A 26,411-nucleotide genomic window follows, 5' to 3' on the forward strand; every position below is an offset into this window, starting at 1 on the left:
ATGCATAGGCTCAAATGAAGGAGCCTGTAAAGCCTTCAAAACCAAATTAAGACTCCAAGGAGGAGAGATTGATTTAATAACAGGCTTGATATGAACCAAAGCCTGAACAAAACAGTGAATGTCAGGAAGCTTAGCAATCTTTCTGTGAAATAAAACAGAAAGAGCAGAGGATTTCTCCTTTCAAGGAACTTGCAGACAAACCCTTATCCAAACCATCCTGAAGAAACTATAAAATTCTAGGAATTCTAAAAGAATGCCAAGAGAATTTATGAGAAAAACACCATGAAATATAAGTCTTCCAAACTCGATAATAAATCTTTCTAGAAACAGATTTACGAGCCTGTAACATAGTATAAATCACTGAGTCAGAGAAACCTCTATGACTAAGCACTAGGCGTTTAATTTCCATACCTTCAAATTTAATGATTTGGGATCCTGATGGAAAAACGGACCTTGAGACAGAAGGTCCAGTCTTAATGGAAGTGGCCAAGGTTGATAACTGGACATCCGAACAAGATTTGCATACCAGAACCTGTGAGGCCATGCTGGAGCTACCAGCAACACAAACGATTACTCCATGATGATTTTGGAGATCACACTTGGGAGAAGAACTAGAGGCAGGAAAATATAAGCAGGTTGATAACACCAAGGAAGTGTCAACGCATCCACTGCTCCCGCCTGAGGATCCCTAGACCTGGACAGGTACCTGGGAAGTTTCTTGTTTAGATGATAAGCCATCAGATCTATTTCTGGAAGACCCCACATCTGAACAACCTGAGAAAAAACATCTGGATGGAGGGACCACTCCCCCAGATGTAAAATCTGACGGCTGAGATAATCCACTTCCCAATTATCTATACCTGGGATATGAATCGTAGCGATTACACAGGAGCTGGATTCCGCCAAAGCAAGTATCCGGGATTCTTCTTTCATAGCTTGGGAACTGTGAGTCCCACCCTGATGATTGACATGTGCCACAGTAGTGATATTGTCTGTCTGAAAACAAATGAACGGTTCTCTCTTCAACAGAGGCCAAATCTGAAGAGCCCTGAAAATCGCACAGAGTTCCAAAATATTGATTGGTAATCTCGCCTCTTGAGATTTCCAAACCCCTTGTGCTGTCAGAGATCCCCAAACAGCTCCCCAACCTGAAAGACTCGCATCTGTTGTGATCACAGTCCAGGTTGGACGAACAAAAGAGGCCCCTAGAACTATACAATGGTGATCTAACCACCAAGTCAGAGATAGTCGAACATTGGGATTTAAGGATATTAATTGTGATATCCTTGTATGATCCCTGCACCATTGGTTCAGCATACAAAGCTGGAGAGGTCTCATATGAAAACGAGCAAAGGGGATTTCGTCTGATGCTGCAGTCATGAGACCTAAAACTGAATTGTGGGTGTGGTGAGTGGTGTATTTCTAGGCATTTTGAGGTTTGGGAAACTTTGCCCCTCCTGGTAGGATTGTATATCCCATACGTCACTAGCTCATGGACTCTTGCCAATTATATGAAATATATATATATATATATCGCACACAAAAAGTATCAGCGCTTAACAAGAAAGCACTAACTTCAGTGTTTCCAGTTACGTAAAAAAAATAATAATATATATATATATAAATTAATATGGTTTTTTTATATTTTGTAATGTATAAACACTGTCCTCCTCTATATGAAAATAAAAAAAGGAAAGTTACTCCTTATATAGTTGAGGAATAGATCAGAGTCTCTTGCAGACTTTTTCCAGTTTTGTACCGAGGGGTCCCCAAGGAGATCTCAGTAGAATCTAGGGTGAACAGAAGAAGCGAAGGGCGCACAGAGAAGCCAGATCTGGGTGTAGTATGTTATAATATCAGGATTAACATTCCGCTAAAATCACACTCACTTGTTCAAACCTCAATCAGTATGAGGTAAGGTGCTGGCGTGAAGGCTATTTCAAGCCCTGTAAGATATCCTTCGATACTTTTCACTGCTTGGTACTCCTTCACAGTGCTGTAGTGTTATTTCACCACGGAACTCTTTTTCATCCGTCTTGTCAGCCCAAAAATGTTGGGCATTGAATGAGCACTAAAGCTACGACAGGCCAACATGGAGACGTGCAAAAAAGACTAAGTGCAAAAAAAACAAAGCGTGCTAAAAAAAAAAATTAAAAAAAAAAAAAATCACACGTAAAGCCAATAGCGCATCTACTTGTGCGTGGGCAATAATAAAGGCAAGAAAAGCAAGTGCAAAATAGCGGACAAGAAATAAGTGCAAAAGAACAGCTGGCACTCGCTAAACAAATACTTAACGCACTTGAAGGCCTACGTAGGGTGAAATAAGGTACTTATATACCCAAGCCTAAAATGCTTGATATAATGGTCCCCAGGCTATAATATATACCCATAAGGGAGTACCTACTAATACAGGCTATGAAGGTGCCAACAACCTCCCCCACACTTACCTGATAGGCACCCTTATTACTTGATTTACCATAAGCAGAGAACTACTTCCAGTAGATAGCCAATATAGAGCTGTACGTGTGACAGCAGATGATCTAAATATATGGAGTATAACATTGTACCAACAGTTGGAGGCTAAGGACCGATCCCCACAGCACCTGTGGCAGGCCTGTGACTAACTCCCATAGGGTGTTGCATTTATTGGTAACCTCACCTCCCCGAGGAGACCAAACTCACTGGGCCCTCACCCTCAGTAACTGACTTCTTACGCTTACTTGGAGATAGGTGGCCTTCAAGGTCTAAGAAATTAGCATATGAACCTCCTAGGTTAAGCTTTCAACTAAGAATACCAAGAGAACAAAGCAAAATTAGTGATAAAAGTAAAATTGGAAAATTGTTTAAAATTACATGCCCTATCTGAATCATGAAAGTTTATTTTGGCCTAGACTGTCCCTTTAAATCCTGGAGGAAAATCTGAATTACTCCAATGTATAGAGCAAACACACAAATAAATAATGTGGAAACAAAATCAACGATTAAAGCAACCATGAGGTAAATAAAGAAAGGAAAAAACAAATAAACTCCTACACCCCAAAAGAAGGACTTGGCAGAACTGAAAATCTTACCCCCTCCACAAAATATGCTAAAACTCATTCAGCAGCACTGAAGCAATTATGAGAGCTAACAGAACACAGTGAAGAGGGAAAATCCTAAAGGCAGACAACTGAACGGCGCGCAAGCAAAGCACGCTAAAAACTAAATTAATGCTTACGTGATAAATGTATTTCTTTCTTGACACGGTGAGTCCATGGATCATCAAATTACTATTGGGAATATCACTCCTGGCCAGCAGGAGGAGGCAAAGAGCACGACAGCAAAGCTATTAAATATCACCTCCCTTCCCTCCAACCCCAGTCATTCGACCGAAGTAAAAGAAGAGAAAGGAAGTAACAAGGTGCAGAGGTGCCTGAGGTTTATAAAACAACAAAAAACCTGTCTTAAAAAAAAACAGGGAGGGCCGTGGACTCACCGTGTCAAGAAATAAATAAAATTTATCAAGTAAGCATAAATTTAGTTTTCTTTCTAATGACACAGTGAGTCCACGGATCATCTAATTACTATTGGGAATCAATACCCAAGCAACAGGACACAGATAAGGGAGGGACAAGACAGAACCTAAACAGAAGGCACCACTGCTTGAAGACCCTTTCTCCAAAAATAAGCCTGTGTAGAGAGGACCAAGTTGCAGCCTTGCAAATCTGTTCCACAGAAGCTTCATTTTTGAATGCCTAGGAAGAGGAAACAGCCCTCGTAGAATAAGCCGTGACCCTCTCAGGAGGCTGCTGTCCAGCAGTTTCATAGGCCAAGCGAATGATACTCTTCCGCCACAAAGAAAGAGAAGTAGCCGTAGCTTTCTGACCCTTACGTTTCCCAGAGAAAACTACAGAGCAGAAGAATGGCGAAAATCCTTAGTTGCCTGTAGATAGAATTTTAACACACGCACCACGTCAAGATTGTGCAGCAGACGTTCCTTATGAGAAGATGGGTTAGGACATAAAGAAGGAACAACAATCTCATGATTAATGTTACTTATCTGAAAACACTTTAGTGAGAAACCCTAACTTAGTACACAAAACCACCTTATCCGAATGAAAAATAAGGTAAGGAGATTCAAACTGTAACGCCGAGACCTGAGACTCTACGAGCAGATGAAATAGCAACAAGAAACAAAACCTTCCAAAATAACAATTTAATATCTAAGGAATGCATAGGGTCAAACGGAGCCTGAGGAAGAACTTTAAGAACAAAGGTTAAGACTCCAGGGAGGAGTAACAGGTTTGAACACAGGCCTGATTCTGACCAAGGCCTGACAGAACGGTTGCACGTCTGGTACATCTGCCAGACGTTTTTGTAACAAAATAGACAAGGCAGATATTTGACCTTTCAAGGAACTTGCCGATAAACCCTTCTCCAAATCCTCTTGGAGAAAAGACAGCATTCTAGGAATCCGAACTCCACTCCAAGAGTAGCCTCTGGATTCACACCAATACAGATATTTACGCCATATCTTGTAGTAAATCTTCCTGGTAACAGGCTTACAAGCCTGAATCATGGTCTCAATGACCGATTCAGAAAATCCCCGTTTAGATAGATTAAGCGTTCAACCTACAAGCAGTCAGTTTCAGAGAAAGAGATTTGGATGAAGGAAGGGCCCCTGAAGTAGAAGGTCTTTGCTCAGTAGGAGTCTCCAAGGTGGGAAGGATGACATCTCTACTAGGTCTGCATACCATATCTCGTGAGGCCACGCCGGTGCAATGAGGATCACCGATGCCCTCTCCTGTTTGATTCAAGCAATGACCCGAGGAAGAGCGATCGGAGGAAATAGGTATGCTAGACTGAAATTCCAAGGGACCGCCAGAGCATATATCAGCACAGCCTGAGGATCCTTCGACCTCGACCCGTACCACGGGAGCTTGGCATTCTGACGAGATGCCATGAGATCCAGTTCCAGCTGTCCCCATTTGAGAATCAAGCTGAAAAACGCTTACGGATGGAGTTCCCACTCCCCCGGGTGAAAAGTCTGTCTGCTCAGAAAATCCGCTTCCCAATTGTCCACTCCTGTAATGTGGATTGCAGATAGACAGCAGTTGTGGGTCTCCGCCGAGTGAATAATCTTGGCTACCTCTGTCATGGCCAAGGAACTCCGAGTTCCTCCCTGATGGGTGATGTAAACCACTGAAGTTATGTTGTCCGACAGGAACCTGATAAACCGGGATGAAGCTAACTGAGGCCAGACCAGAAGAGCATTAAAGATTGCCCTCAGCTCTAGAATGTTTATGGAGAGAACAGACTCCTCCCGAGTCCATGCCCCCTGAGCCTTTAGTGAGCCCCAGACTGCTCCCCATCCCAGCAGGCTGGCGTCCGTTGTCACAATCACCCAGGTGGGTCTGCAGAAGCAGGTTCCCTGGGAGAGATGTTCCTGAGACAACCACCAAAGAAGAGAATCTCGTCGCCAGATCCAGATGTAAGCGCGGAGACAGATCTGCATAATCCCTGTTCCATTGTCTGAGCATGCATAACTGCCGAGGTCTGAGGTGGAAACGGACAAACTAAATGATGTCCATGGCAGCTACCATCAGATCGATCACCTCCATACATTGAGCCACTGATGGCCGAGGAGAGGACTGAAGAGCCAGACAAGAATCAAAGCTCTTTGATTTTCTGACATCTGTCAGAATTTTTTTTATCGATAGGGAATCTATTATGGTTCCCAAGAACACTACCCTTGTAGCTGGACTTAAGGAACTCTTTCCCAAATTCACCTTCCATCCGTGAGAGCGCAGGAAGGATAACAACATCTCTGTGTGGGAGTTCGGTTGTTGAAGGGATGGCGCCTGAACCAGAATGTCGTTCAGATAAGGCGCCACTGCAATGCCCCACAACCGGAGCACCTTCAACAGTACCCAGGACCTTTGAAAAAATTCTAGGAGCTGTGGCAAGACCGAATGGAAGAGCCACAAACTGGAAGTGTTTGTCTAGAAATGCAAACCTCAGAAACTTGTCATGATCCCCGTGGATGGGAACATGCAGGTTACGCATCCTTTAAATCTACTGTTGTCATGAATTGACCCTCTTGAACCAAGGGAAGAATGGAACTAATAGTTTCCATCTTGAAGGACGGTACTCTGAGGAACTTCTTTAGACTTTTGAGATCTAGAATTGGTCTGAAAGTTCCCTTTTTTTTTGGGAACCATGAACAGATTGGAGTAAAATCCTGGACCCTGTTCCTGTATTGGAACAGGAACTATCACTCCCAAATAGGAAAGGTCCTGAACACAGTGTAAGAACGCCTCTCTTTTTATCTGCTCTACAGAGCAGAAACCTCCCCCTGGGAAGAAAGGTCTTGAACTCTAGTTTGTATCCCTGGGACACAATGTCCACCACCCAGGGAGATCCTGAACATCCCGAACCCAAGCCTGAGCAAAGAAGGAAAGTCTGCCCCCCACAAGATTCGGTCCCGGATCGGGGGGAAGACCCTTCATGCTGACTTTGAGTCATTAGCAGGCTTCTTAGATTGATTTCCCTTGTTCCACAACTGGTTGGACCTCCAGGAAGGCTTGGACTGTTCCTGCTTGGTAGAGGAAGGCTTACCCTTGAAGTTTCGAAAGGAACAAAAGTTACTCTGATGTCCCTTCTGCTTATTCCTCTTATCTTGAGTAAGGAAATGACCCTTTACTCCCGTAATGTCGGAAATAATTTCAGCCAAGCCCGGCCCAAACAATGTCTTAACCTTGTAGGGAATCGCCAAAAGCTTAAACTTAGACGAAACATCCACAGACCAGGCCCTGCGGGTCAGTATGGCAAACCCAGAAATCTTAGCTCCCAGCTTAATAACCTGCAGGGAAGCATCCGTAATAAAAGAATTGGCTAACTTAAGGGCCTTGATCCTATCCTGGATCTCGTCAAAGGGAGTGTCTGAATAGAATCAGACAATGCATCAAACCAGTATGCTGGCGCACTAGTGATGGTAGCAATACACACCACAGGTTGCCATTGTAAACCCTAGTGAACATACATTTTTTTGAGCAATCTCTCCAACATCTTATCCATAGGATCCTTAAATGAACAACTATCCTCTACGGGAATAGTGGTTCTCTTAGCCAAGGTGGAAATTGCCCCTTCCACCTTGGGGACCGTCTCTCAAGACTCCTTGATTGAGTCAGCAATAGGAAACATCTTTTTAAAAATAGGGGATGGAGAAAAAGGAATACACTGTCCCTCCCATTCCTTAGCAATAATCTCTGTAGCCCGATCTGGTACAGGGAAAACCTCCACCATGGAATGTACATCAAAATACTTGATTAGCTTGCTAGACTTCTTAGCATTGACTACGACTGTAGTGTTGGAGTCGTCCAAGGTAGCCAAAACCTCCTTAAGTAACAAACGGAGGTGTTCTAGCTTAAACCTGAAGGATACAACTTCTGCATCAGAAGAAGGAATTACACTGTCTGAGTCTGAGATTTCACCCTCTGATGCTACCAAAGTATCTTCCTCAGACTTCTGGGATGGAACATTCGGAATAGCCACAAATGCGTCAGAAACCTTACTCACTGATTCTTTACATTTCCTCTTGCGCTTTCCCTGCAGCATGGGAAAAGCAGATAGCGCATCAGATACCGCAGATGACATGAGGGTAGCGATGTCTTGCAACGTAACCCCAGGCGGATCTAGTGAGGAAGCGCAGGGCACTGCATGTGTGGACGATAAAAATTGGGACACTTGAGGAGAAAGCTCCGGCATATCTTGAACATTGTCAGTAGACTCCTGAACAGCATCCACCCTAGACAATGTTGGCTCAGAATCAAAAAGTCTATCCCTGTAATTCAATGTTCTCTCAATACAGGAGGAACAGAAAGGGATTGGTTGTTCCACGTTGGCATCAAAACATGAAGTACAAGTAAACATTTTGCAAAGCCTCCTGGTCCATCTTTACCCAGATTGAACAAATTTTTTAAAAAAAAAAAAAGTACTTCATTTTTAATCAAAAGTTCACACAAAAAAAATGTTACTGTCCCTTTAAAATATTAAAGAAACTGCTTCATTTTTACAGCAAAAATATGAGAAAATATTTAACAAACACCCCGGACATCCTCTACACCTCAACTTAGCCTTGCTGAGGTGCCAACCTGACCTGCTGGAAAACCGGAGACAATAGTTATCAGATGGATTCCAGACTCAATCCAGAGAGCTGCATCCAAAGTCTGTCGAGCGTAGCACATAAAAACATAATTTATGCTTACCTGATAAATTTATTTCTCTTGTAGTGTAGTCAGTCCACGGGTCATCCATTACTTATTGAATATATCTCTTCCTAACAGGAAGCTGCAAGAGGATCACCGAAGCAGAGCTGCTATATAGCTCCTCCCCTCACATGTCATATTCAGTCATTCGACCAAAGCAGACGAGAAAGGAGAAACCATAGGGTGCAGTGGTGACTGGAGTTTAATTAAAATTTAGATCTGCCTTAAAGACAGGGAGGGCCGTGGACTGACTACACTACAAGAGAAATAAATTTATCAGGTAAGCATAAATTATGTTTTCTCTTGTTAAGTGTAGTCAGTCCACGGGTCATCCATTACTTATGGAATACCAATACCAAAGCTAAAGTACACGGATGAAGGGAGGGACAAGGCAGGAACATTAAACAGAAGGAACCACTGCCTGAAGTACCTTTCTCCCAAAAATAGCCTCCGAAGAAGCAAAAGTGTCAAATTTGTAAAATTTTGAAAAGGTGTGAAGCGAAGACCAAGTCGCGGCCTTGCAAATCTGTTCAACAGAGGCCTCATTTTTAAAGGCCCAGGTGGAAGCCACAGCTCTAGTAGAATGAGCTGTAATCCTTTCAGGAGGCTGCTGTCCAGCAGTCTCATAGGCTAAAGGTATTATGCTCCGAAGCCAAAAAGAGAGAGAGGTAGCCGAAGCCTTTTGACCTCTTCTCTGTCCAGAGTAAACGACAAACAGGGAAGAAGTTTGACGAAAATCTTTAGTTGCCTGCAAATAGAACTTCAGGGCACGGACTACGTCCAGATTATGCAAAAGTCGTTCCTTCTTTGAAGAAGGGTTAGGACACAGTGATGGAACAACAATCTCTTGATTGATATTCCTGTTAGTAACTACCTTAGGTAAGAACCCAGGTTTAGTACGCAGAACTACCTTGTCTGAATGAAAAATCAGATAAGGAGAATCACAATGTAAGGCAGATAACTCAGAGACTCTTTGAGCCGAGGAAATAGCCATCAAAAACAAAACCTTCCAAGATAACAGCTTGATATCAATGGAATGAAGGGGTTCAAATGGAACGCCTTGAAGAACATTAAGAACTAAGTTTAAGCTCCACGGCGGAGCAACAGTCTTAATCCTAGTTAAAGCCTGACAAAAAGCCTGAACATCTGGAACTTCAGCCAGACGTTTGTGTAGAAGAATAGACAGAGCAGAAATCTGTCCCTTTAACGAACTAGCAGAAAAACAGAATTTATGTTTACCTGATAAATTTCTTTCTCCAACGGTGTGTCCGGTCCACGGCGTCATCCTTACTTGTGGGATATTCTCTTCCCCAACAGGAAATGGCAAAGAGCCCAGCAAAGCTGGTCACATGATCCCTCCTAGGCTCCGCCTACCCCAGTCATTCGACCGACGTTAAGGAGGAATATTTGCATAGGAGAAACCATATGGTACCGTGGTGACTGTAGTTAAAGAAAATAAAATATCAGACCTGATTAAAAAAACCAGGGCGGGCCGTGGACCGGACACACCGTTGGAGAAAGAAATTTATCAGGTAAACATAAATTCTGTTTTCTCCAACATAGGTGTGTCCGGTCCACGGCGTCATCCTTACTTGTGGGAACCAATACCAAAGCTTTAGGACACGGATGAAGGGAGGGAGCAAATCAGGTCACCTAAATGGAAGGCACCACGGCTTGCAAAACCTTTCTCCCAAAAATAGCCTCAGAAGAAGCAAAAGTATCAAACTTGTAAAATTTGGTAAAAGTGTGCAGTGAAGACCAAGTCGCTGCCCTACATATCTGATCAACAGAAGCCTCGTTCTTGAAGGCCCATGTGGAAGCCACAGCCCTAGTGGAATGAGCTGTGATTCTTTCGGGAGGCTGCCGTCCGGCAGTCTCGTAAGCCAATCTGATGATGCTTTTAATCCAAAAAGAGAGAGAGGTAGAAGTTGCTTTTTGACCTCTCCTTTTACCTGAATAAACAACAAACAAGGAAGATGTTTGTCTAAAATCCTTTGTAGCATCTAAATAGAATTTTAGAGCGCGAACAACATCCAAATTGTGCAACAAACGTTCCTTCTTTGAAACTGGTTTTGGACACAGAGAAGGTACGATAATCTCCTGGTTAATGTTTTTGTTAGAAACAACTTTTGGAAGAAAACCAGGTTTAGTACGTAAAACCACCTTATCTGCATGGAACACCAGATAAGGAGGAGAACACTGCAGAGCAGATAATTCTGAGACTCTTCTAGCAGAAGAAATCGCAACTAAAAACAAAACTTTCCAAGATAATAACTTAATATCAACGGAATGTAAGGGTTCAAACGGAACCCCCTGAAGAACTGAAAGAACTAAATTGAGACTCCAAGGAGGAGTCAAAGGTTTGTAAACAGGCTTGATTCTAACCAGAGCCTGAACAAAGGCTTGAACATCTGGCACAGCTGCCAGCTTTTTGTGAAGTAATACCGACAAGGCAGAAATCTGTCCCTTCAGGGAACTTGCCGATAATCCTTTTTCCAATCCTTCTTGAAGGAAGGATAGAATCCTAGGAATCTTAACCTTGTCCCAAGGGAATCCTTTAGATTCACACCAACAGATATATTTTTTCCAAATTTTGTGGTAAATCTTTCTAGTCACAGGCTTTCTGGCCTGAACAAGAGTATCGATCACAGAATCTGAGAACCCTCGCTTCGATAAAATCAAGCGTTCAATCTCCACGCAGTCAGCTGGAGTGAAACCAGATTCGGATGTTCGAACGGACCCTGAACAAGAAGGTCTCGTCTCAAAGGTAGCTTCCAAGGTGGAGCCGATGACATATTCACCAGATCTGCATACCAAGTCCTGCGTGGCCACGCAGGAGCTATCAAAATCACCGACGCCCTCTCCTGCTTGATCCTGGCTATCAGCCTGGGGATGAGAGGAAATGGCGGGAACACATAAGCTAGTTTGAAGGTCCAAGGTGCTACTAGTGCATCCACTAGAGCCGCCTTCGGATCCCTGGATCTGGCCCCGTAGCAAGGAACTTTGAAGTTCTGACGAGAGGCCATCAGATCCATGTCTGGAATGCCCCACAGGTGAGTGACTTGGGCAAAGATTTCCGGATGGAGTTCCCACTCCCCCGGATGCAATGTCTGACGACTCAGAAAATCCGCTTCCCAATTTTCCACTCCTGGGATGTGGATAGCAGACAGGTGGCAGGAGTGAGACTCCGCCCAAAGAATAATTTTGGTTACTTCTTCCATCGCTAGGGAACTCCTTGTTCCCCCCTGATGGTTGATGTACGCAACAGTCGTCATGTTGTCTGATTGAAACCGAATGAACCTGGTCCTCGCAAGCTGGGGCCAGGCCTGGAGCGCATTGAATATCGCTCTCAGTTCCAGAATATTTATCGGTAGAAGAGATTCTTCCCGAGACCAAAGACCCTGAGCTTTCAGGGATCCCCAGACCGCGCCCCAGCCTATCAGACTGGCGTCGGTCGTGACAATGACCCACTCTGGTCTGTGGAACATCATCCCTTGAGACAGATTGTCCAGGGACAGCCACCAACGGAGTGAGTCTCTGGTCCTCTGATTTACTTGTATCTTCGGAGACAAGTCTGTATAGTCCCCATTCCACTGACTGAGCATGCACAGTTGTAATGGTCTTAGATGAATGCGCGCAAAAGGAACTATGTCCATCGCCGCCACCATCAACCCGATCACTTCCATGCACTGAGCTATGGAAGGAAGAGGAACGGAATGAAGTATCCGACAAGAGTCCAGAAGCTTTGTTTTTCTGGCCTCTGTTAGAAAGATCCTCATTTCTAAGGAGTCTATAATTGTTCCCAAGAAGGGAACCCTTGTTGACGGGGATAGAGAACTCTTTTCCACGTTCACTTTCCAGCCGTGAGATCTGAGAAAGGCCAGGACAATGTCCGTGTGAGCCTTTGCTTGAGGAAGGGACGACGCTTGAATCAGAATGTCGTCCAGGTAAGGTACTACTGCAATGCCCCTTGGTCTTAGCACCGCTAGAAGGGACCCTAGTACCTTTGTGAAAATCCTTGGAGCAGTGGCTAATCCGAAAGGAAGCGCCACGAACTGGTAATGTTTGTCCAGGAATGCAAACCTTAGGAACCGATGATGTTCCTTGTGGATAGGAATATGTAGATACGCATCCTTTAAATCCACCGTGGTCATGAATTGACCTTCCTGGATGGAAGGAAGGATAGTTCGAATGGTTTCCATCTTGAACGATGGGACCTTGAGAAATTTGTTTAAGATCTTGAGATCTAGGATTGGTCTGAACGTTCCCTCTTTTTTGGGAACTATGAACAGATTGGAGTAGAACCCCATCCCTTGTTCTCTTAATGGAACAGGATGAATCACTCCCATTTTTAACAGGTCTTCTACACAATGTAAGAACGCCTGTCTTTTTATGTGGTCTGAAGACAACTGCGACCTGTGGAACCTCCCCCTTGGGGGAAGTCCCTTGAATTCCAGAAGATAACCCTGGGAGACTATTTCTAGCGCCCAAGGATCCAGAACATCTCTTGCCCAAGCCTGAGCGAAGAGAGAGAGTCTGCCCCCCACCAGATCCGGTCCCGGATCGGGGGCCAATATTTCATGCTGTCTTGGTAGCAGTGGCAGGTTTCTTGGCCTGCTTTCCCTTGTTCCAGCCTTGCATTGGTCTCCAAGCTGGCTTGGCCTGAGAAGAATTACCCTCTTGCTTAGAGGACGTAGCACCTTGGGCTGGTCCGTTTTTACGAAAGGGACGAAAATTAGGTCTATTTTTTGCCTTGAAAGGCCGATCCTGAGGAAGGGCGTGGCCCTTACCCCCAGTGATATCAGAGATAATCTCTTTCAAGTCAGGACCAAACAACGTTTTCCCCTTGAAAGGAATGTTTAGTAGCTTGTTCTTGGAAGACGCATCAGCCGACCAAGATTTCAACCAAAGCGCTCTGCGCGCCACAATAGCAAACCCAGAGTTCTTAGCCGCTAACTTAGCCAATTGCAAAGAGGCGTCTAGAGTGAAAGAATTAGCCAATTTGAGAGCATTGATTCTGTCCATAATCTCCTCATAAGGAGGAGAGTCACTATCGAGCACCTTAAGCAGTTCATCAAACCAGAAATATGCGGCAGTAGTGACAGGGACAATGCATGAAATGGGTTGTAGAAGGTAACCCTGCTGAACAAACATCTTTTTAAGCAAACCTTCTAATTTTTTATCCATAGGATCTTTGAAAGCACAACTATCCTCTATGGGAATAGTGGTGCGTTTGTTTAAAGTAGAAACCGCTCCCTCGACCTTGGGGACTGACTGCCATAAGTCCTTTCTAGGGTCGACCATAGGAAACAATTTTTTAAATATGGGGGGAGGGACGAAAGGAATACCGGGCCTTTCCCATTCTTTATTAACAATGTCCGCCACCCGCTTGGGTATAGGAAAAGCTTCTGGGAGCCCCGGCACCTCTAAGAACTTGTCCATTTTACATAGTTTCTCTGGGATGACTAAATTTTCACAATCATCCAGAGTGGATAATACCTCCTTAAGCAAAATGCGGAGATGTTCCAATTTAAATTTAAATGTAATCACATCAGATTCAGCCTGCTGAGAAATGTTCCCTAAATCAGTAATTTCTCCCTCAGACAAAACCTCCCTGGCCCCCTCAGATTGGGTTAGGGGCCCTTCAGAGATATTAATATCAGCGTCGTCATGCTCTTCAGTAACTAAAACAGAGCAGCCACGCTAACGCTGACAAGGGTTCATTTTGGCTAAAATGTTTTTGACAGAATTATCCATTACAGCCGTTAATTGTTGCATAGTAAGGAGTATTGGCGCGCTAGATGTACTAGGGGCCTCCTGAGTGGGCAAGACTCGTGTAGACGAAGGAGGGAATGATGCAGTACCATGCTTACTCCCCTCACTTGAGGAATCATCTTGGGCATCATTGTCATTATCACATAAATCACATTTATTTAAATGAATAGGAATTCTGGCTTCCCCACATTCAGAACACAGTCTATCTGGTAGCTCAGACATGTTAAACAGGCATAAACTTGATCAGAAAGTACAAAAAACGTTTTAAAATAAAACCGTTACTGTCACTTTAAATTTTAAACTGAACACACTTTATTACTGCAATTGCGAAAAAACATGAAGGAATTGTTCAAAATTCACCAAATTTTCACCACAGCGTCTTAAAGCTTTGAAAATATTGCACACCAATTTTGGAAGCTTTAACCCTTAAAATAACGGAACCGGAGCCGTTTTAAGCTTTAACCCCTTTACAGTCCCTGGTATCTGCTTTGCTGAGACCCAACCAAACCCAAAGGGGAATACGATACCAAATGACGCCTTCAGAAGTCCTTTATAAGTATCAGAGCTCCTCTCACATGCGACTGCATGCCATGCCTCTCAAAAACAAGTGCGCAACACCGGCGCGAAAATGAGACTCTGCCTATGCTTTGGGAAAGCCCCTAAAGAATAAGGTGTCTAAAACAGTGCCTGCCGATATTATTATATCAAAATACCCAGATAAAATGATTCCTCAAGGCTAAATATGTGTTAATAATCAATCGATTTAGCCCAGAAAAGGTCTACAGTTTAAATAAGCCCTTGTGAAGCCCTTATTTACAATCGTAATAAACATGGCTTACCGGATCCCATAGGGAAAATGACAGCTTCCAGCATTACATCGTCTTGTTAGAATGTGTCATACCTCAAGCAGTAAGAGACTGCACTCTGTTCCCCCAACTGAAGTTAATTGCTCTCAACAGTCCTGTGTGGAACAGCCATGGATTTTAGTTACGGTTGCTAAAATCATTTTCCTCATACAAACAGAATTCTTCATCTCTTTTCTGTTTCTGAGTAAATAGTACGTACCAGCACTATTTGAAAATAACAAACTCTTGATTGAATAATGAAAAACTACAGTTAAACACTAAAAAACTCTAAGCCATCTCCGTGGAGATGTTGCCTGTACAACGGCAAAGAGAATGACTGGGGTAGGCGGAGCCTAGGAGGGATCATGTGACCAGCTTTGCTGGGCTCTTTGCCATTTCCTGTTGGGGAAGAGAATATCCCACAAGTAAGGATGACGCCGTGGACCGGACACACCTATGTTGGAGAAAGCCCTTTTCTAAACCCTCTTGTAGAAAGGACAATATCCTAGGAATCCTAACCTTACTCCATGAGTAACTCTTGGATTCGCACCAATATAAATATTTACGCCATATCTTATGGTAAATTTTTCTGGTAACAGGCTTCCTAGCCTGTATTAAGGTATCGATAACCGACTCCGAGAAGCCACGCTTTGATAGAATCAAGCGTTCAATCTCCATGCAGTCAGCCTCAGAGAAATTAGATTTGGATGGTTGAAAGGACCCTGAATTAGAAGGTCCTGTCTCAGAGGCAGAGACCACGGTGGACAGGACGACATGTCCACTAGGTCTGCATACCAGGTCCTGCGTGGCCACGCAGGCGCTATCAGAATCACTGAAGCTCTCTCCTGTTTGATCTTGGCAATCAAACGAGGAAGCATCGGAAACTGTGAAAACACATAAGCCATGTTGAAGACCCAAGGGGCTGTCAGAGCATCTATCAGCACCGCTCCCGGGTCCCTGGACCTGGATCCGTAACAAGGAAGCTTGGCATGAGATCCAGATCTGGTTTGCCCCAACGATGAATCAGTTGAGCAAATGAAGTTCCCACTCCCCCGGATGAAAAGTCTGGCGACTTAGAAAATCCGCCTCCCAGTTCTCCACGCCTGGGATGTAAATCGCTGACAGGTGGCAAGAGTGAGACTCTGCCCAGTGAATTATCTTTGAGACTTCCAACATCGCTAGGGAACTTCTGGTTCCCCCTTGATGGTTGATGTAAGCCACAGTCGTGATGTTGTCCGACTGAAATCTGATGAACCTCAGAGTTGCTAACTGAGGCCAAGCTAGGAGAGCATTGAATATTGCTTTTAATTCCAGAATATTTATTGGGAGGAGTTTCTCCTCCTGAGTCCATAATCCCTGAGCTTTCAGGGAGTTCCAGACTGCGCCCCAGCCTAGAAGGCTGGCGTCTGTTGTTACAATCGTCCAATCTGGCCTGCGAAAGGTCATCCCCTTGGACAGATGTGGCCGAGAAAGCCACCATAGAAGAGAATCTCTGGTCTCTTGATCCAGATTTAGTAGGGGGGACAAATCTGAGTAATCCCCGTTCCACTGACTTAGCATGCACAATTTCAGCGGTCAGATGCAGGCGCGCAAATGGTACTATGTCCATTGCCGCTACCATTAAGCCGATTACTTCCATGCACTGAGCTACTGACGGGTGTGGAATGGAATGAAGGACACGGCAAGCATTTAGAAGTTTTAATAACCTGGCCTCTGTCAGGTAAATTTTCATCTCTACAGAATCTATAAGAGTCCCTAGAAAGGGAACTCTTGTAAGTGGTAATAGAGAACTCTTTTCCACGTTCACCTTCCACCCATGCGACCTCAGAAATGCCAGAACTATCTCTGTATGAGACTTGGCAGTTTGAAAACTTGACGCTTGTATCAGAATGTCGTCTAGGTACGGAGTCACCGCTATGCCTCGCGGTCTTAGTACCGCCAGAAGTGAGCCCAGAACTTTTGTAAAGATTCTTGGAGCCGTAGCTAATCCGAAGGGAAGAGCTACAAACTGGTAATGCCTGTCTAGGAAAGCAAATCTTAGGTACCGATAATGATCCTTGTGAATCGGTATGTGAAGGTAGGCATCCTTTAAGTCCACTGTGGTCATGTACTGACCCTCTTGGATCATGGGAAGGATGGTTCGAATAGTTTCCATTTTGAATGATGGAACTCTTAGAAATTTGTTTAGGATTTTTAAGTCCAGGATTGGTCTGAAGGTTCCCTCTTTCTTGGGAACCACAAATAGATTTGAATAGAATCCCTGCCCGTGTTCCGTCCGCGGAACTGGGTGGATCACCCCCATTAGTAAGAGGTCTTGTACACAGCGTAGAAACGCCTCTTTCTTTATTTGGTTTGCTGATAACCTTGAAAGATGAAATCTCCCTCGTGGAGGAGAAGTTTTGAAGTCCAGGACATATCCCTGAGATATGATCTCCAACACCCAGGGATCCTGGACATCTCTTGCCCAAGCCTGGGCGAAGAGAGAAAGTCTGCCCCCCACTAGATCCATTTCCGGATAGGGGGCCCTCTCTTCATGCTGTCTTGGGGGCAGCAGCAGGTTTCTTGGCCTGCTTGCCCTTGTTCCAGGACTGGTTAACTTTCCAGCCCTGCCTGTAACGAGCAACAGCTCCTTCCTGTTTTGGAGCGGAGGAAGTTGATGCTGCTCCTGTCTTGAAGTTACGAAAGGCACGAAAATTAGACTGTTTGGCCTTTGATTTGGCCTTGTCCTGAGGTAGAGCATGGCCCTTACCTCCCGTAATGTCAGCTATAATTTCTTTCAAGCCGGGCCCGAATAAGGTCTGCCCTTTGAAAGGAATATTAAGCAATTTAGATTTAGAAGTCACGTCAGCTGACCAGGATTAAAGCCATAGCGCTCTGCGCGCTTGGATGGCGAATCCGGAGTTCTTAGCCGTAAGTTTGGTTAAATGTACGACGGCATCAGAAACAAATGCGTTAGCTAGCTTAAGTGCTTTAAGCTTGTTCATAATTTCATCCAATGGAGCTGTGCGAATGGCCTCTTCCAGAGACTCAAACCAGAATGCCGCCGCAGCAGTGACAGGCGCAATGCATGCAAGGGGCTGTAAGATAAAACCTTGTTGAACAAACATTTTCTTAAGGTAACCCTCTAATTTCTTATCCATTGGATCTGAAAAGGCACAACTATCCTCCACCGGGATAGTGGTACGCTTAGCTAAAGTAGAAACTGCTCCCTCCACCTTAGGGACCGTCTGCCATAAGTCTCGCGTGGTGGCGTCTATAGGAAACATTTTCCTAAATATGGGAGGAGGGGAAAAAGGCACACCAGGTCTATCCCACTCCTTGCTAATAATCTCTGTAAGCCTTTTAGGTATAGGAAACACGTCAGTACACACCGGTACCGCATAGTATCTATCCAACCTACATAATTTTTCTGGAATTGCAACCGTGTTACAATCATTCAGAGCCGCTAATACCTCCCCTAGCAATATGCGGAGGTTCTCAAGCTTAAATTTAAAATTATAAATCTCTGAATCCAGTCTCCCTGGATCAGATCCGTCACCCACAGAATGAAGCTCTCCGTCTTCACGTTCTGCAAACTGTGACGCAGTATCTGACATGGCTCTCACCTCATCCGCGCGCTCTATCCTTAACCCAGAGCTATCGCGCTTGCCTCTTAATTCTGGCAATTTAGATAATACTTCTGTCATAACAGTAGCCATGTCTTGCAAAGTGATTTGTAAGGGCCTCCCTGATGTACTTGGCGCCACAAAATCACGCACCTCCTGAGCGGGATGCGAAGGTACTGACACGTGAGGAGAGTTAGTCGGCATAACTTCCCCCTCGTTGTCTGGTGATAATTTCTTTACATGTAAAGATTGACTTTTATTTAAAGTAGCATCAATGCAATTAGTACACAAATTTCTATTGGGTTCCACATTGGCCTTTAAACATAGTGAACAAAGAGATTCATCTGTGTCAGACATGTTTAAACAGACTAGCAATAAGACTAGCAAGCTTGGAAATACTTTTCTAAATAAATTTACAAGCAATATAAAAAAACGCTACTGTGCCTTTAAGAAGCACAAAAAGCTGTCACAGTTGAAATAACAATGAACCAAAATAGTTATAGCAACCAATTTTTCACAGTAAATGTATTAAGTTAGCAAAGGATTGCACCCACCAGCAAATGGATGATTAACCCCTTAATACCCAAAAACGGATAACAATTTAATAATTAACGTTTTTCTCACAGTCAAAACACACTGTCACAGGTCTGCTGTGACTGATTACCTCCCTCAAAATGAATTTTGAAGACCCCTGAGCTCTCTAGAGACGATCTGGATCATGGAGGATGAAGTAGACAGATTGTGACTGAATTTTTACTGCGCAAAAAAGCGCTAAAATAGGCCCCTCCCACTCATATTACAACAGTGGGGAAGCTCAGAAAACTGTTTCTATGCAGAAAACAAAGATGGCCATGTGGTAAAAATCATGCCCCAATAAGTTTTATCACCAAGTACCTCACAAAAAACGATTAACATGCCAGTAAACGTTTTAAACATACATTTGAAAAGTTATGAATTGTTATTAATAAGCCTGCTACCAGTCGCTTTTACTGCAGTTAAGGCTCATACATTATTTCAGTATTAACAGTATTTTCAGAGTCAATTCCATTCCTTAGAAAAATACATTCAGTGTACACACACTCATCAGCCTAATACCAGTCGCTATCACTGCATTTAAGGCTGAACTTACTTTACATTGGTATCAGCAGTATTTTCTCAGTCAATTCCATTCCTCAGAAAAATAATTACTGCACATACCTCATTTGCAGGGGGGCCCTGCATGCTATTCCCCTTCTCTGAAGTTACCTCACTCCTCAGATGAGAACAGCCAGTGGATCTTAGTTACGTCTGCTAAGATCATAGAAAACGCAGGCAGATTCTTCTTCTAATGCTGCCTGAGAATAAACAGCACACTCCGGTGCCATTTAAAATAACAAACTTTTGATTGTAGAAATAAACTAAGTTAAAAAACACCACAGACCTCTCACAGCGACCTATCTTTAGTTAGGCTGCAAGAGAATGACTGAATATGACATGTGAGGGGAGGAGCTATATAGCAGCTCTGCTTGGGTGATCCTCTTGCAGCTTCCTGTTAGGAAGAGATATATTCAATAAGTAATGGATGACCCGTGGACTGACTACACTTAACAAGAGAAACTGGAACCGCAACCAAATTTTTCCCCTCCGTAGTACAGGAAGTGAAAAGAAAAGGCTCACAATAGAAAACTTTAGCGCCTCAGCTAGCCCCTCCCATCGTGGGCATAACAGAACTAACCACTCGGTCAGCGTGATTACACTGAGGAAAAAAACGCTGTCCCATTGAAATAATTATTAAAGTGCCATCTTTTTCCTGTATACAGCTCAGAAAAAAAAAATAGCACTTGCATCAATGAATTCTGCCAGGCAGCAGGGCAGCTCACTAGGTTTGAGAGTCATGCTCCCTCACATGGACCTGTGGAAAAAAAATAAAGACTGAGTAATCTTACTCAGGCTTTCAATATTAGGGCAGAATTAACTAAATGGGAGGCGCAGTGAGGATTGTACCCCACAAGTTCCCATTGCTTAAAAGCCACCACTGCTCTACTGAAGAGACTGCCATGGACTACGGCTACACCCCAGGAGAAAAGCTTGCACTGCTGAAAAAAAAAAAAAAAATCTTTATTGAAGAATCTTCTTCTAGACACTTCTAAACTTCACCACCTCCTTGCTCTTAACGTAGGCAAAGAGAATGACTGTGGTTGGAGGGAAGGGAGTTGATATTTAACAGATTTGCTGTGGTGCTCTTTGCTTACTCCTGCTGGCCAGGAGTGATATTCCCAATAGTAATTAGATGATCTGTGGACTCACTGTGTCATTACAAAGAAAAGCTGACGCATATACGCAAGCAGCACACAACAGAAATAAAGAACCAAAGTGGGTGCGTAGACAACCTGACGTGCTAACCTGCCAGCCCTGATGCTCACGAAGATTAAAAATGACAGAGCACTTATGAAAACCTGACAAGTGCAAATACTAGTAAGAGCAAACAATTAATAGCGCACTACAAGATCCGGCACGCCCTAAAAATACATATAGGGAGTAGAATTCTATAAATAATTCCTAAAGCCCAATATAATATATTGTATAACTCCAAGTGTACCTACTTATAGCCTATAAGTTAAGTGGGGGCCTTTCCACTTGCAAGAAATTACTGATTTTAGTAGAAAGCCAATCCAGTACTATATGCGTGACAGAGGTTCTACATACGTATAACAATGATCCAACAAGAGGAGGATATGGACCGGTCACTTGTGGCAGGCCTGTGATTGCCTCCCACTGGGTGTAATTGTGCCACTACCCCTTACTCCCAAAGCTTCCCTCCATCAGTAGCTCTCTAAGTGGAAAACTGGGCCTCAAATGGATTTGAGGACCCCTCTTTCTGAATAACATCTGAAACACCATCATTCTTCACCCTCCTCCTTCAAAAGCAAAGAGAAGACTAGCTTTAGTATGGTGGTAGAGGTTTTAAGGGCTCTTGGAGATTTGGGAATCTTTGCCTCAGGAAAAGCATTTACCCAAGAGTAAATGGCTCATGGACTCACCACCTTTATGAAAGTAATTAGAATCATCTTCATGGACAGTAGAGTTATGTAGTTTCGTGAGACAGTGGTTATAGAAGGTGCAGAAAAAGCTTTTAGAACAACAAATTTAAATATTCAATAATGAATAATTGTTTAATTCACCAACAGTAAAACACATTCAAAATGCAAATAAAATCCTATAAATAAATGCAATATAGCTTAACACATTCTCTTACCATTGCTTTTCTGCAATGAAATAGATGGCATCCTCTTCCTCTTCAGTGCGGTAAATAGCAGGACAACTTGAAACAGATAGAATATCTGGATCAGGTGACTGCAGGACATGTGGAGTCTGAGGCGAAGCTGGAATTACAGTACGTCGTGGGCGACACATACTGCTGCTTCTTGCCAATGTCCCATGAGCTTTTATAATGGATCCTTTAAAAAAATAAAACATAAATACTTTATGGTAGCTTTTAAAAAATACATATGAATTTGAATTAAAAGATATTGACTACAGAACCCCCACTGAAATATTTATTGTTAAAGAACATTTTAATGAGGGCACATTGTTATATAGCAAGTACTGTGATACAGAGAGTACAATCAATATCATAAATAAAGCTCTCACAAACCAAGGTTCTCTCTACACACTGTAAAAGTAATAATGTAAATGCTGCAAAACAAAAATTCAAAACCTCTATGTGCTTCCCTCACCCCCAGAAAAACACACACTGCTTGCATTAATTGTCTTGGTTTACAATTTGAGTCAGTAAAGACAAAATTAACTGCAGCTTTTTATTGTTTGAGTGAGAACTTTCGGTTCTTCACATTCAATATGTATGTGCATTCCAACGTATTATATTTAATATATTATAAAAAAAAATTAACACACACACATATATATATATATATATATATATATATATATATATATAAATAATGTATAGAGAGCACTCTCACTTTCAAAATTCTTTAGTGCCAGTAGGTAAATATAGAAGGTAAAGGAAGGCACTCACTAGTCTTTTCATCAAATATTTATTATCAAGTGTGACGTTTCGGGGACACACTCCCCTTCCTCAGACCTATTAGCTGTTTCGAATGCGGCAGGCCCCGCCCCCCCCACCACACGCAATACATTATCTGTGAAAAAAGCAGAGCAGGTTACTGTAACACGATTGCACATATAACAGTGCTATAAGTGGAGTGATTTACCTGCATCTGTTTCTACACAGTGTTTATCTTATGTAAGGTTAGCAGCAAAAAGAAAAACGGTTCCAGTGTTGGGCAATAAGTGACAGACTGGACACATAAGAGAATCGTTTTCACTGCTGCTTGCAATATTATCGATTTTATCATTGTAATCATTGTTATCATTGTTCTTATATGAATTCAGCTGAGTTTCTTTTATGATGGCTGTATACTGACTGCATACACATATTTTTATATATTTTTATATGTTTAAATAAAATATTTTATACGATCCCATTTGGTCCCCATATATATCCTCAGGGTTATTAACCCAGAAAATCTTCATTATCTGCAATTTGATCGGTGGACTTTTAAAAGGAGGACACAAGTTTGAAGCAGGACTTGCAAGGAGACCGGTGATCAACTCTAATACCAGTGCCCTATTGATATCTCATACGAATTGAGGTCAAATCACCTGAGTGTGCATTTTTTACAGCTCTGTATAGTGATTTAATCCACCTTAACAATCTACACTAGGAGTGTCTTCTTGTGCGCTTGTCCACCCTCTATCTTTTTCAGTACTCATTTGGGGGAGGATCTTTTTCTTTGAAGAGGATATTCCCACTTTGGACGAAGCAGCCGAGATTACAGGCTTATTTGGGAACTGTCACATATGGAAATAATTGAACATTGTTGTGGACAGCCTGATTAATACGTTTTCTGCTTACTGGTTGGGAAAGCCAATTATTGGAACTATTTACATCTATATGGTTGTATATATATATATATATATATATATATATATATATATATATATATATATATATATATATATATATATATACACACTAATATATATTAATAATTATTGTATATATATTATATTTGGAGATACAAATAGTTCAGTATCCGTATACTTTTATAGTGCTATAACATTTTTATTGTTATTGTTTTGGCTTCTCTTCTAAGTAGTAGCACTATATTCCTAAGCGCAGATTATATATATATATATATATACACACACAGAGAAAACCTAGCACTCACTTACAAGCTAAGATTTAAGCTAAGATTTAAAAGCAAAAATGGAAAGGTTAGTCACCTCATCTGGCCAAATGGGACAAGCTCAGGTACCACGTCAAGGTCCTTTCCAATACCTGAGACCCTAAAACAGCCACACAATGCAAGCTTTCAAATCCAAACAAACTGAAAACAAGGGAAGGGCTGAGCATGTTGCAGGGTCATGGGATGTGTACCCGGTCCGGTATGAGAGTGCAGTTCCCTTCCGTGTTTTGTATATATATATATATATATATATATATATATATATATACACACAATATATATATATATATATATATATATATATAAACACACACATATATATATACACACACACAATATATATATATATATATATATATATATATATATATATATATATACACACACATATACATACACTGTACATACATACATACACACACGCACACAGAGAGAAGTGCACTCACAGGAACGAACAACCAGCTCAATACCATTGTTAGCCTGTTCTTTGGCGATTTACCACCTGTGTGCAACTTCTTTTAGCCCAGTAATGCTTTTCACAGAGTAGAACTTTCCTGTAGTATATCAGTCTGATCCCGCCTATTACGGTCAGTACAGCGCCGAAATACCAGGCAATTCCTCTCTGAACAAGGAACACAGCAACCCCAGACGATCGTTTCGGTCTTCATTGGGCCTCGTCAGTGAGGTGTAGCAGTATTTCTCTAAGCACACTGAGCAAGGAGTCCACGTCTGGATATATACACATATACACACACACAGACACATTATCATTTATTTGTATAGCGCCGCCAAATTCCGTAGAGCTGGACTATACATACATACACACACACACACACACACACACACACAGATAACATAATTTATGCTTACCTGATAAATTTATTTCTCTTGTGATGTATCGAGTCCATGGATTCATCCTTACTTGTGGGATATTCTCCTCCCCTACAGGAAGTGGCAAAGAGAGCACCCACAGCAGAGTTACCTATATAGCTCCCCCCTTAACTCCACCCCCCAGTCATTCGACCGAAGGCTAGGAAGAAAAAGGAGAAACGATAGGGTGCAGTGGTGACTGAAAGTTTAAAAATAAAAAAATATATATGCCTGTCTTAAAAAAAACAGGGCGGGCCGTGGACTCGATACATCACAAGAGAAAACATAATTTATGCTTACCTGATAAATTTATTTCTCTTGTAGTGTATCCAGTCCACGGATCATCCATTACTTGTGGGATATATTCCCTTCACAACAGGAAGTTGCAAGAGGATCACTCACAGCAGAGCTGCTATATAGCTCCACCCCTCACATGTCATATCCAGTCATTCGACCGAAACAAGACAAGAAAGGAGAAACCATAGGGTGCAGTGGTGACTGTAGTTTAATTAAAAATTTAGATCTGCCTAAAAAAGACAGGGCGGGCCGTGGACTGGATACACTACAAGAGAAATAAATTTATCAGGTAAGCATAAATTATGTTTTCTCTTGTTAAGTGTATCCAGTCCACGGATCATCCATTACTTGTGGGATACCAATACCAAAGCTTAAGTACACGGATGATGGGAGGGACAAGTCAGGAACTTAAACGGAAGGAACCACTGCCTGTAGAACCTCTCCCCCAAAAACAGCCTCCGAAGAAGCAAAAGTGTCAAATTTGTAAAATTTTGAAAAAGTGTGAAGCGAAGACCAAGTCGCAGACTTGCAAATCTGTTCAACAGAGGCCTCATTTTTAAAGGCCCAGGTGGAAGCCACAGCTCTAGTAGAATGAGCTGTAATCCTTTCAGGGGGCTGCTGTCCAGCAGTCTCATAGGCTAAGCGTATTATGCTTCGAAGCCAAAAGGAGAGAGAGGTTGTCGAAGCTTTTTGACCTCTCCTCTGTCCAGAATAAACGACAAACAGGGCAGATGTTTGATGAAAATCTTTAGTTGCCTGTAAGTAGAACTTCAAGGCACGGACTACGTCCAGATTATGCAAAAGACGTTCCTTCTTTGAAGAAGGATTAGGGCATAATGATGGGACAACAATCTCTTGATTGATATTCCTGTTAGAAACCAGCTTAGGTAAAAACCCAGGTTTAGTACGCAGAACTACCTTGTCTGAATAGAAAATCAGATAAGGAGAATCACAATGTAAGGCAGATAACTCAGAGACTCTTCGAGCTGAGGAAATAGCCATCAAAAACAGAACTTTCCAAGATAAAAGTTTAATATCAATGGAATGAAGGGGTTCAAACGGAACTCCTTGAAGAACTTTAAGAACCAAGTTTAAGCTCCACAGAGGAGCAACAGTTTTAAACACAGGCTTAATCCTATGGGGCTCCACACTGGCTTTCAAACATAATGAACAAGTAGATTCATCTATGTCAGACATGTTTAAACAGACTAGCAATAAGACTGGCAAGCTTGAAAAACACTTCACAATAAGTTTACAAGCACTATAAAAAACGCTACTGCGCCTTTAAGAATCACAAAACCTGTCTCAAGTTGAAATAACAATGAACCAAAGCAGTTATACCAACCAAATTTTCACAGTAAATGTATTAAGTTAGCAGAGCATTGCACCCACTTGCAAATGGATGATTAACCCCTTAATACCCAAAACGGATAAACAATAGAGAAAAATGTTTTTTAAAACAGTCAAACACACTGTCACAGCTCTGCTGTGACTGATTACCTCCCTCAATATGACTTTTGA

At 42.5% G+C, this 26,411-nt stretch overlaps 1 protein-coding gene across 1 annotated transcript in view; it reads right to left on the reverse strand.

Annotated features, from left to right (window-relative positions):
• The window catches only part of STIM2 (stromal interaction molecule 2), a gene marked incomplete in the record, with an annotated part of 440,010 nt that overhangs the window by 23,651 nt on the left and 389,948 nt on the right, over positions 1-26,411 (reverse strand). Inside the window, 1 exon segment of the mRNA XM_053704074.1 lies at positions 21,707-21,908. Coding sequence (XP_053560049.1) covers positions 21,707-21,908 — 202 coding nt within the window.

The sequence above is a fragment of the Bombina bombina genome, chromosome 2, assembly GCF_027579735.1.
Source record: "Bombina bombina isolate aBomBom1 chromosome 2, aBomBom1.pri, whole genome shotgun sequence".
NCBI classification, from domain to species: Eukaryota; Metazoa; Chordata; class Amphibia; order Anura; family Bombinatoridae; genus Bombina; species Bombina bombina.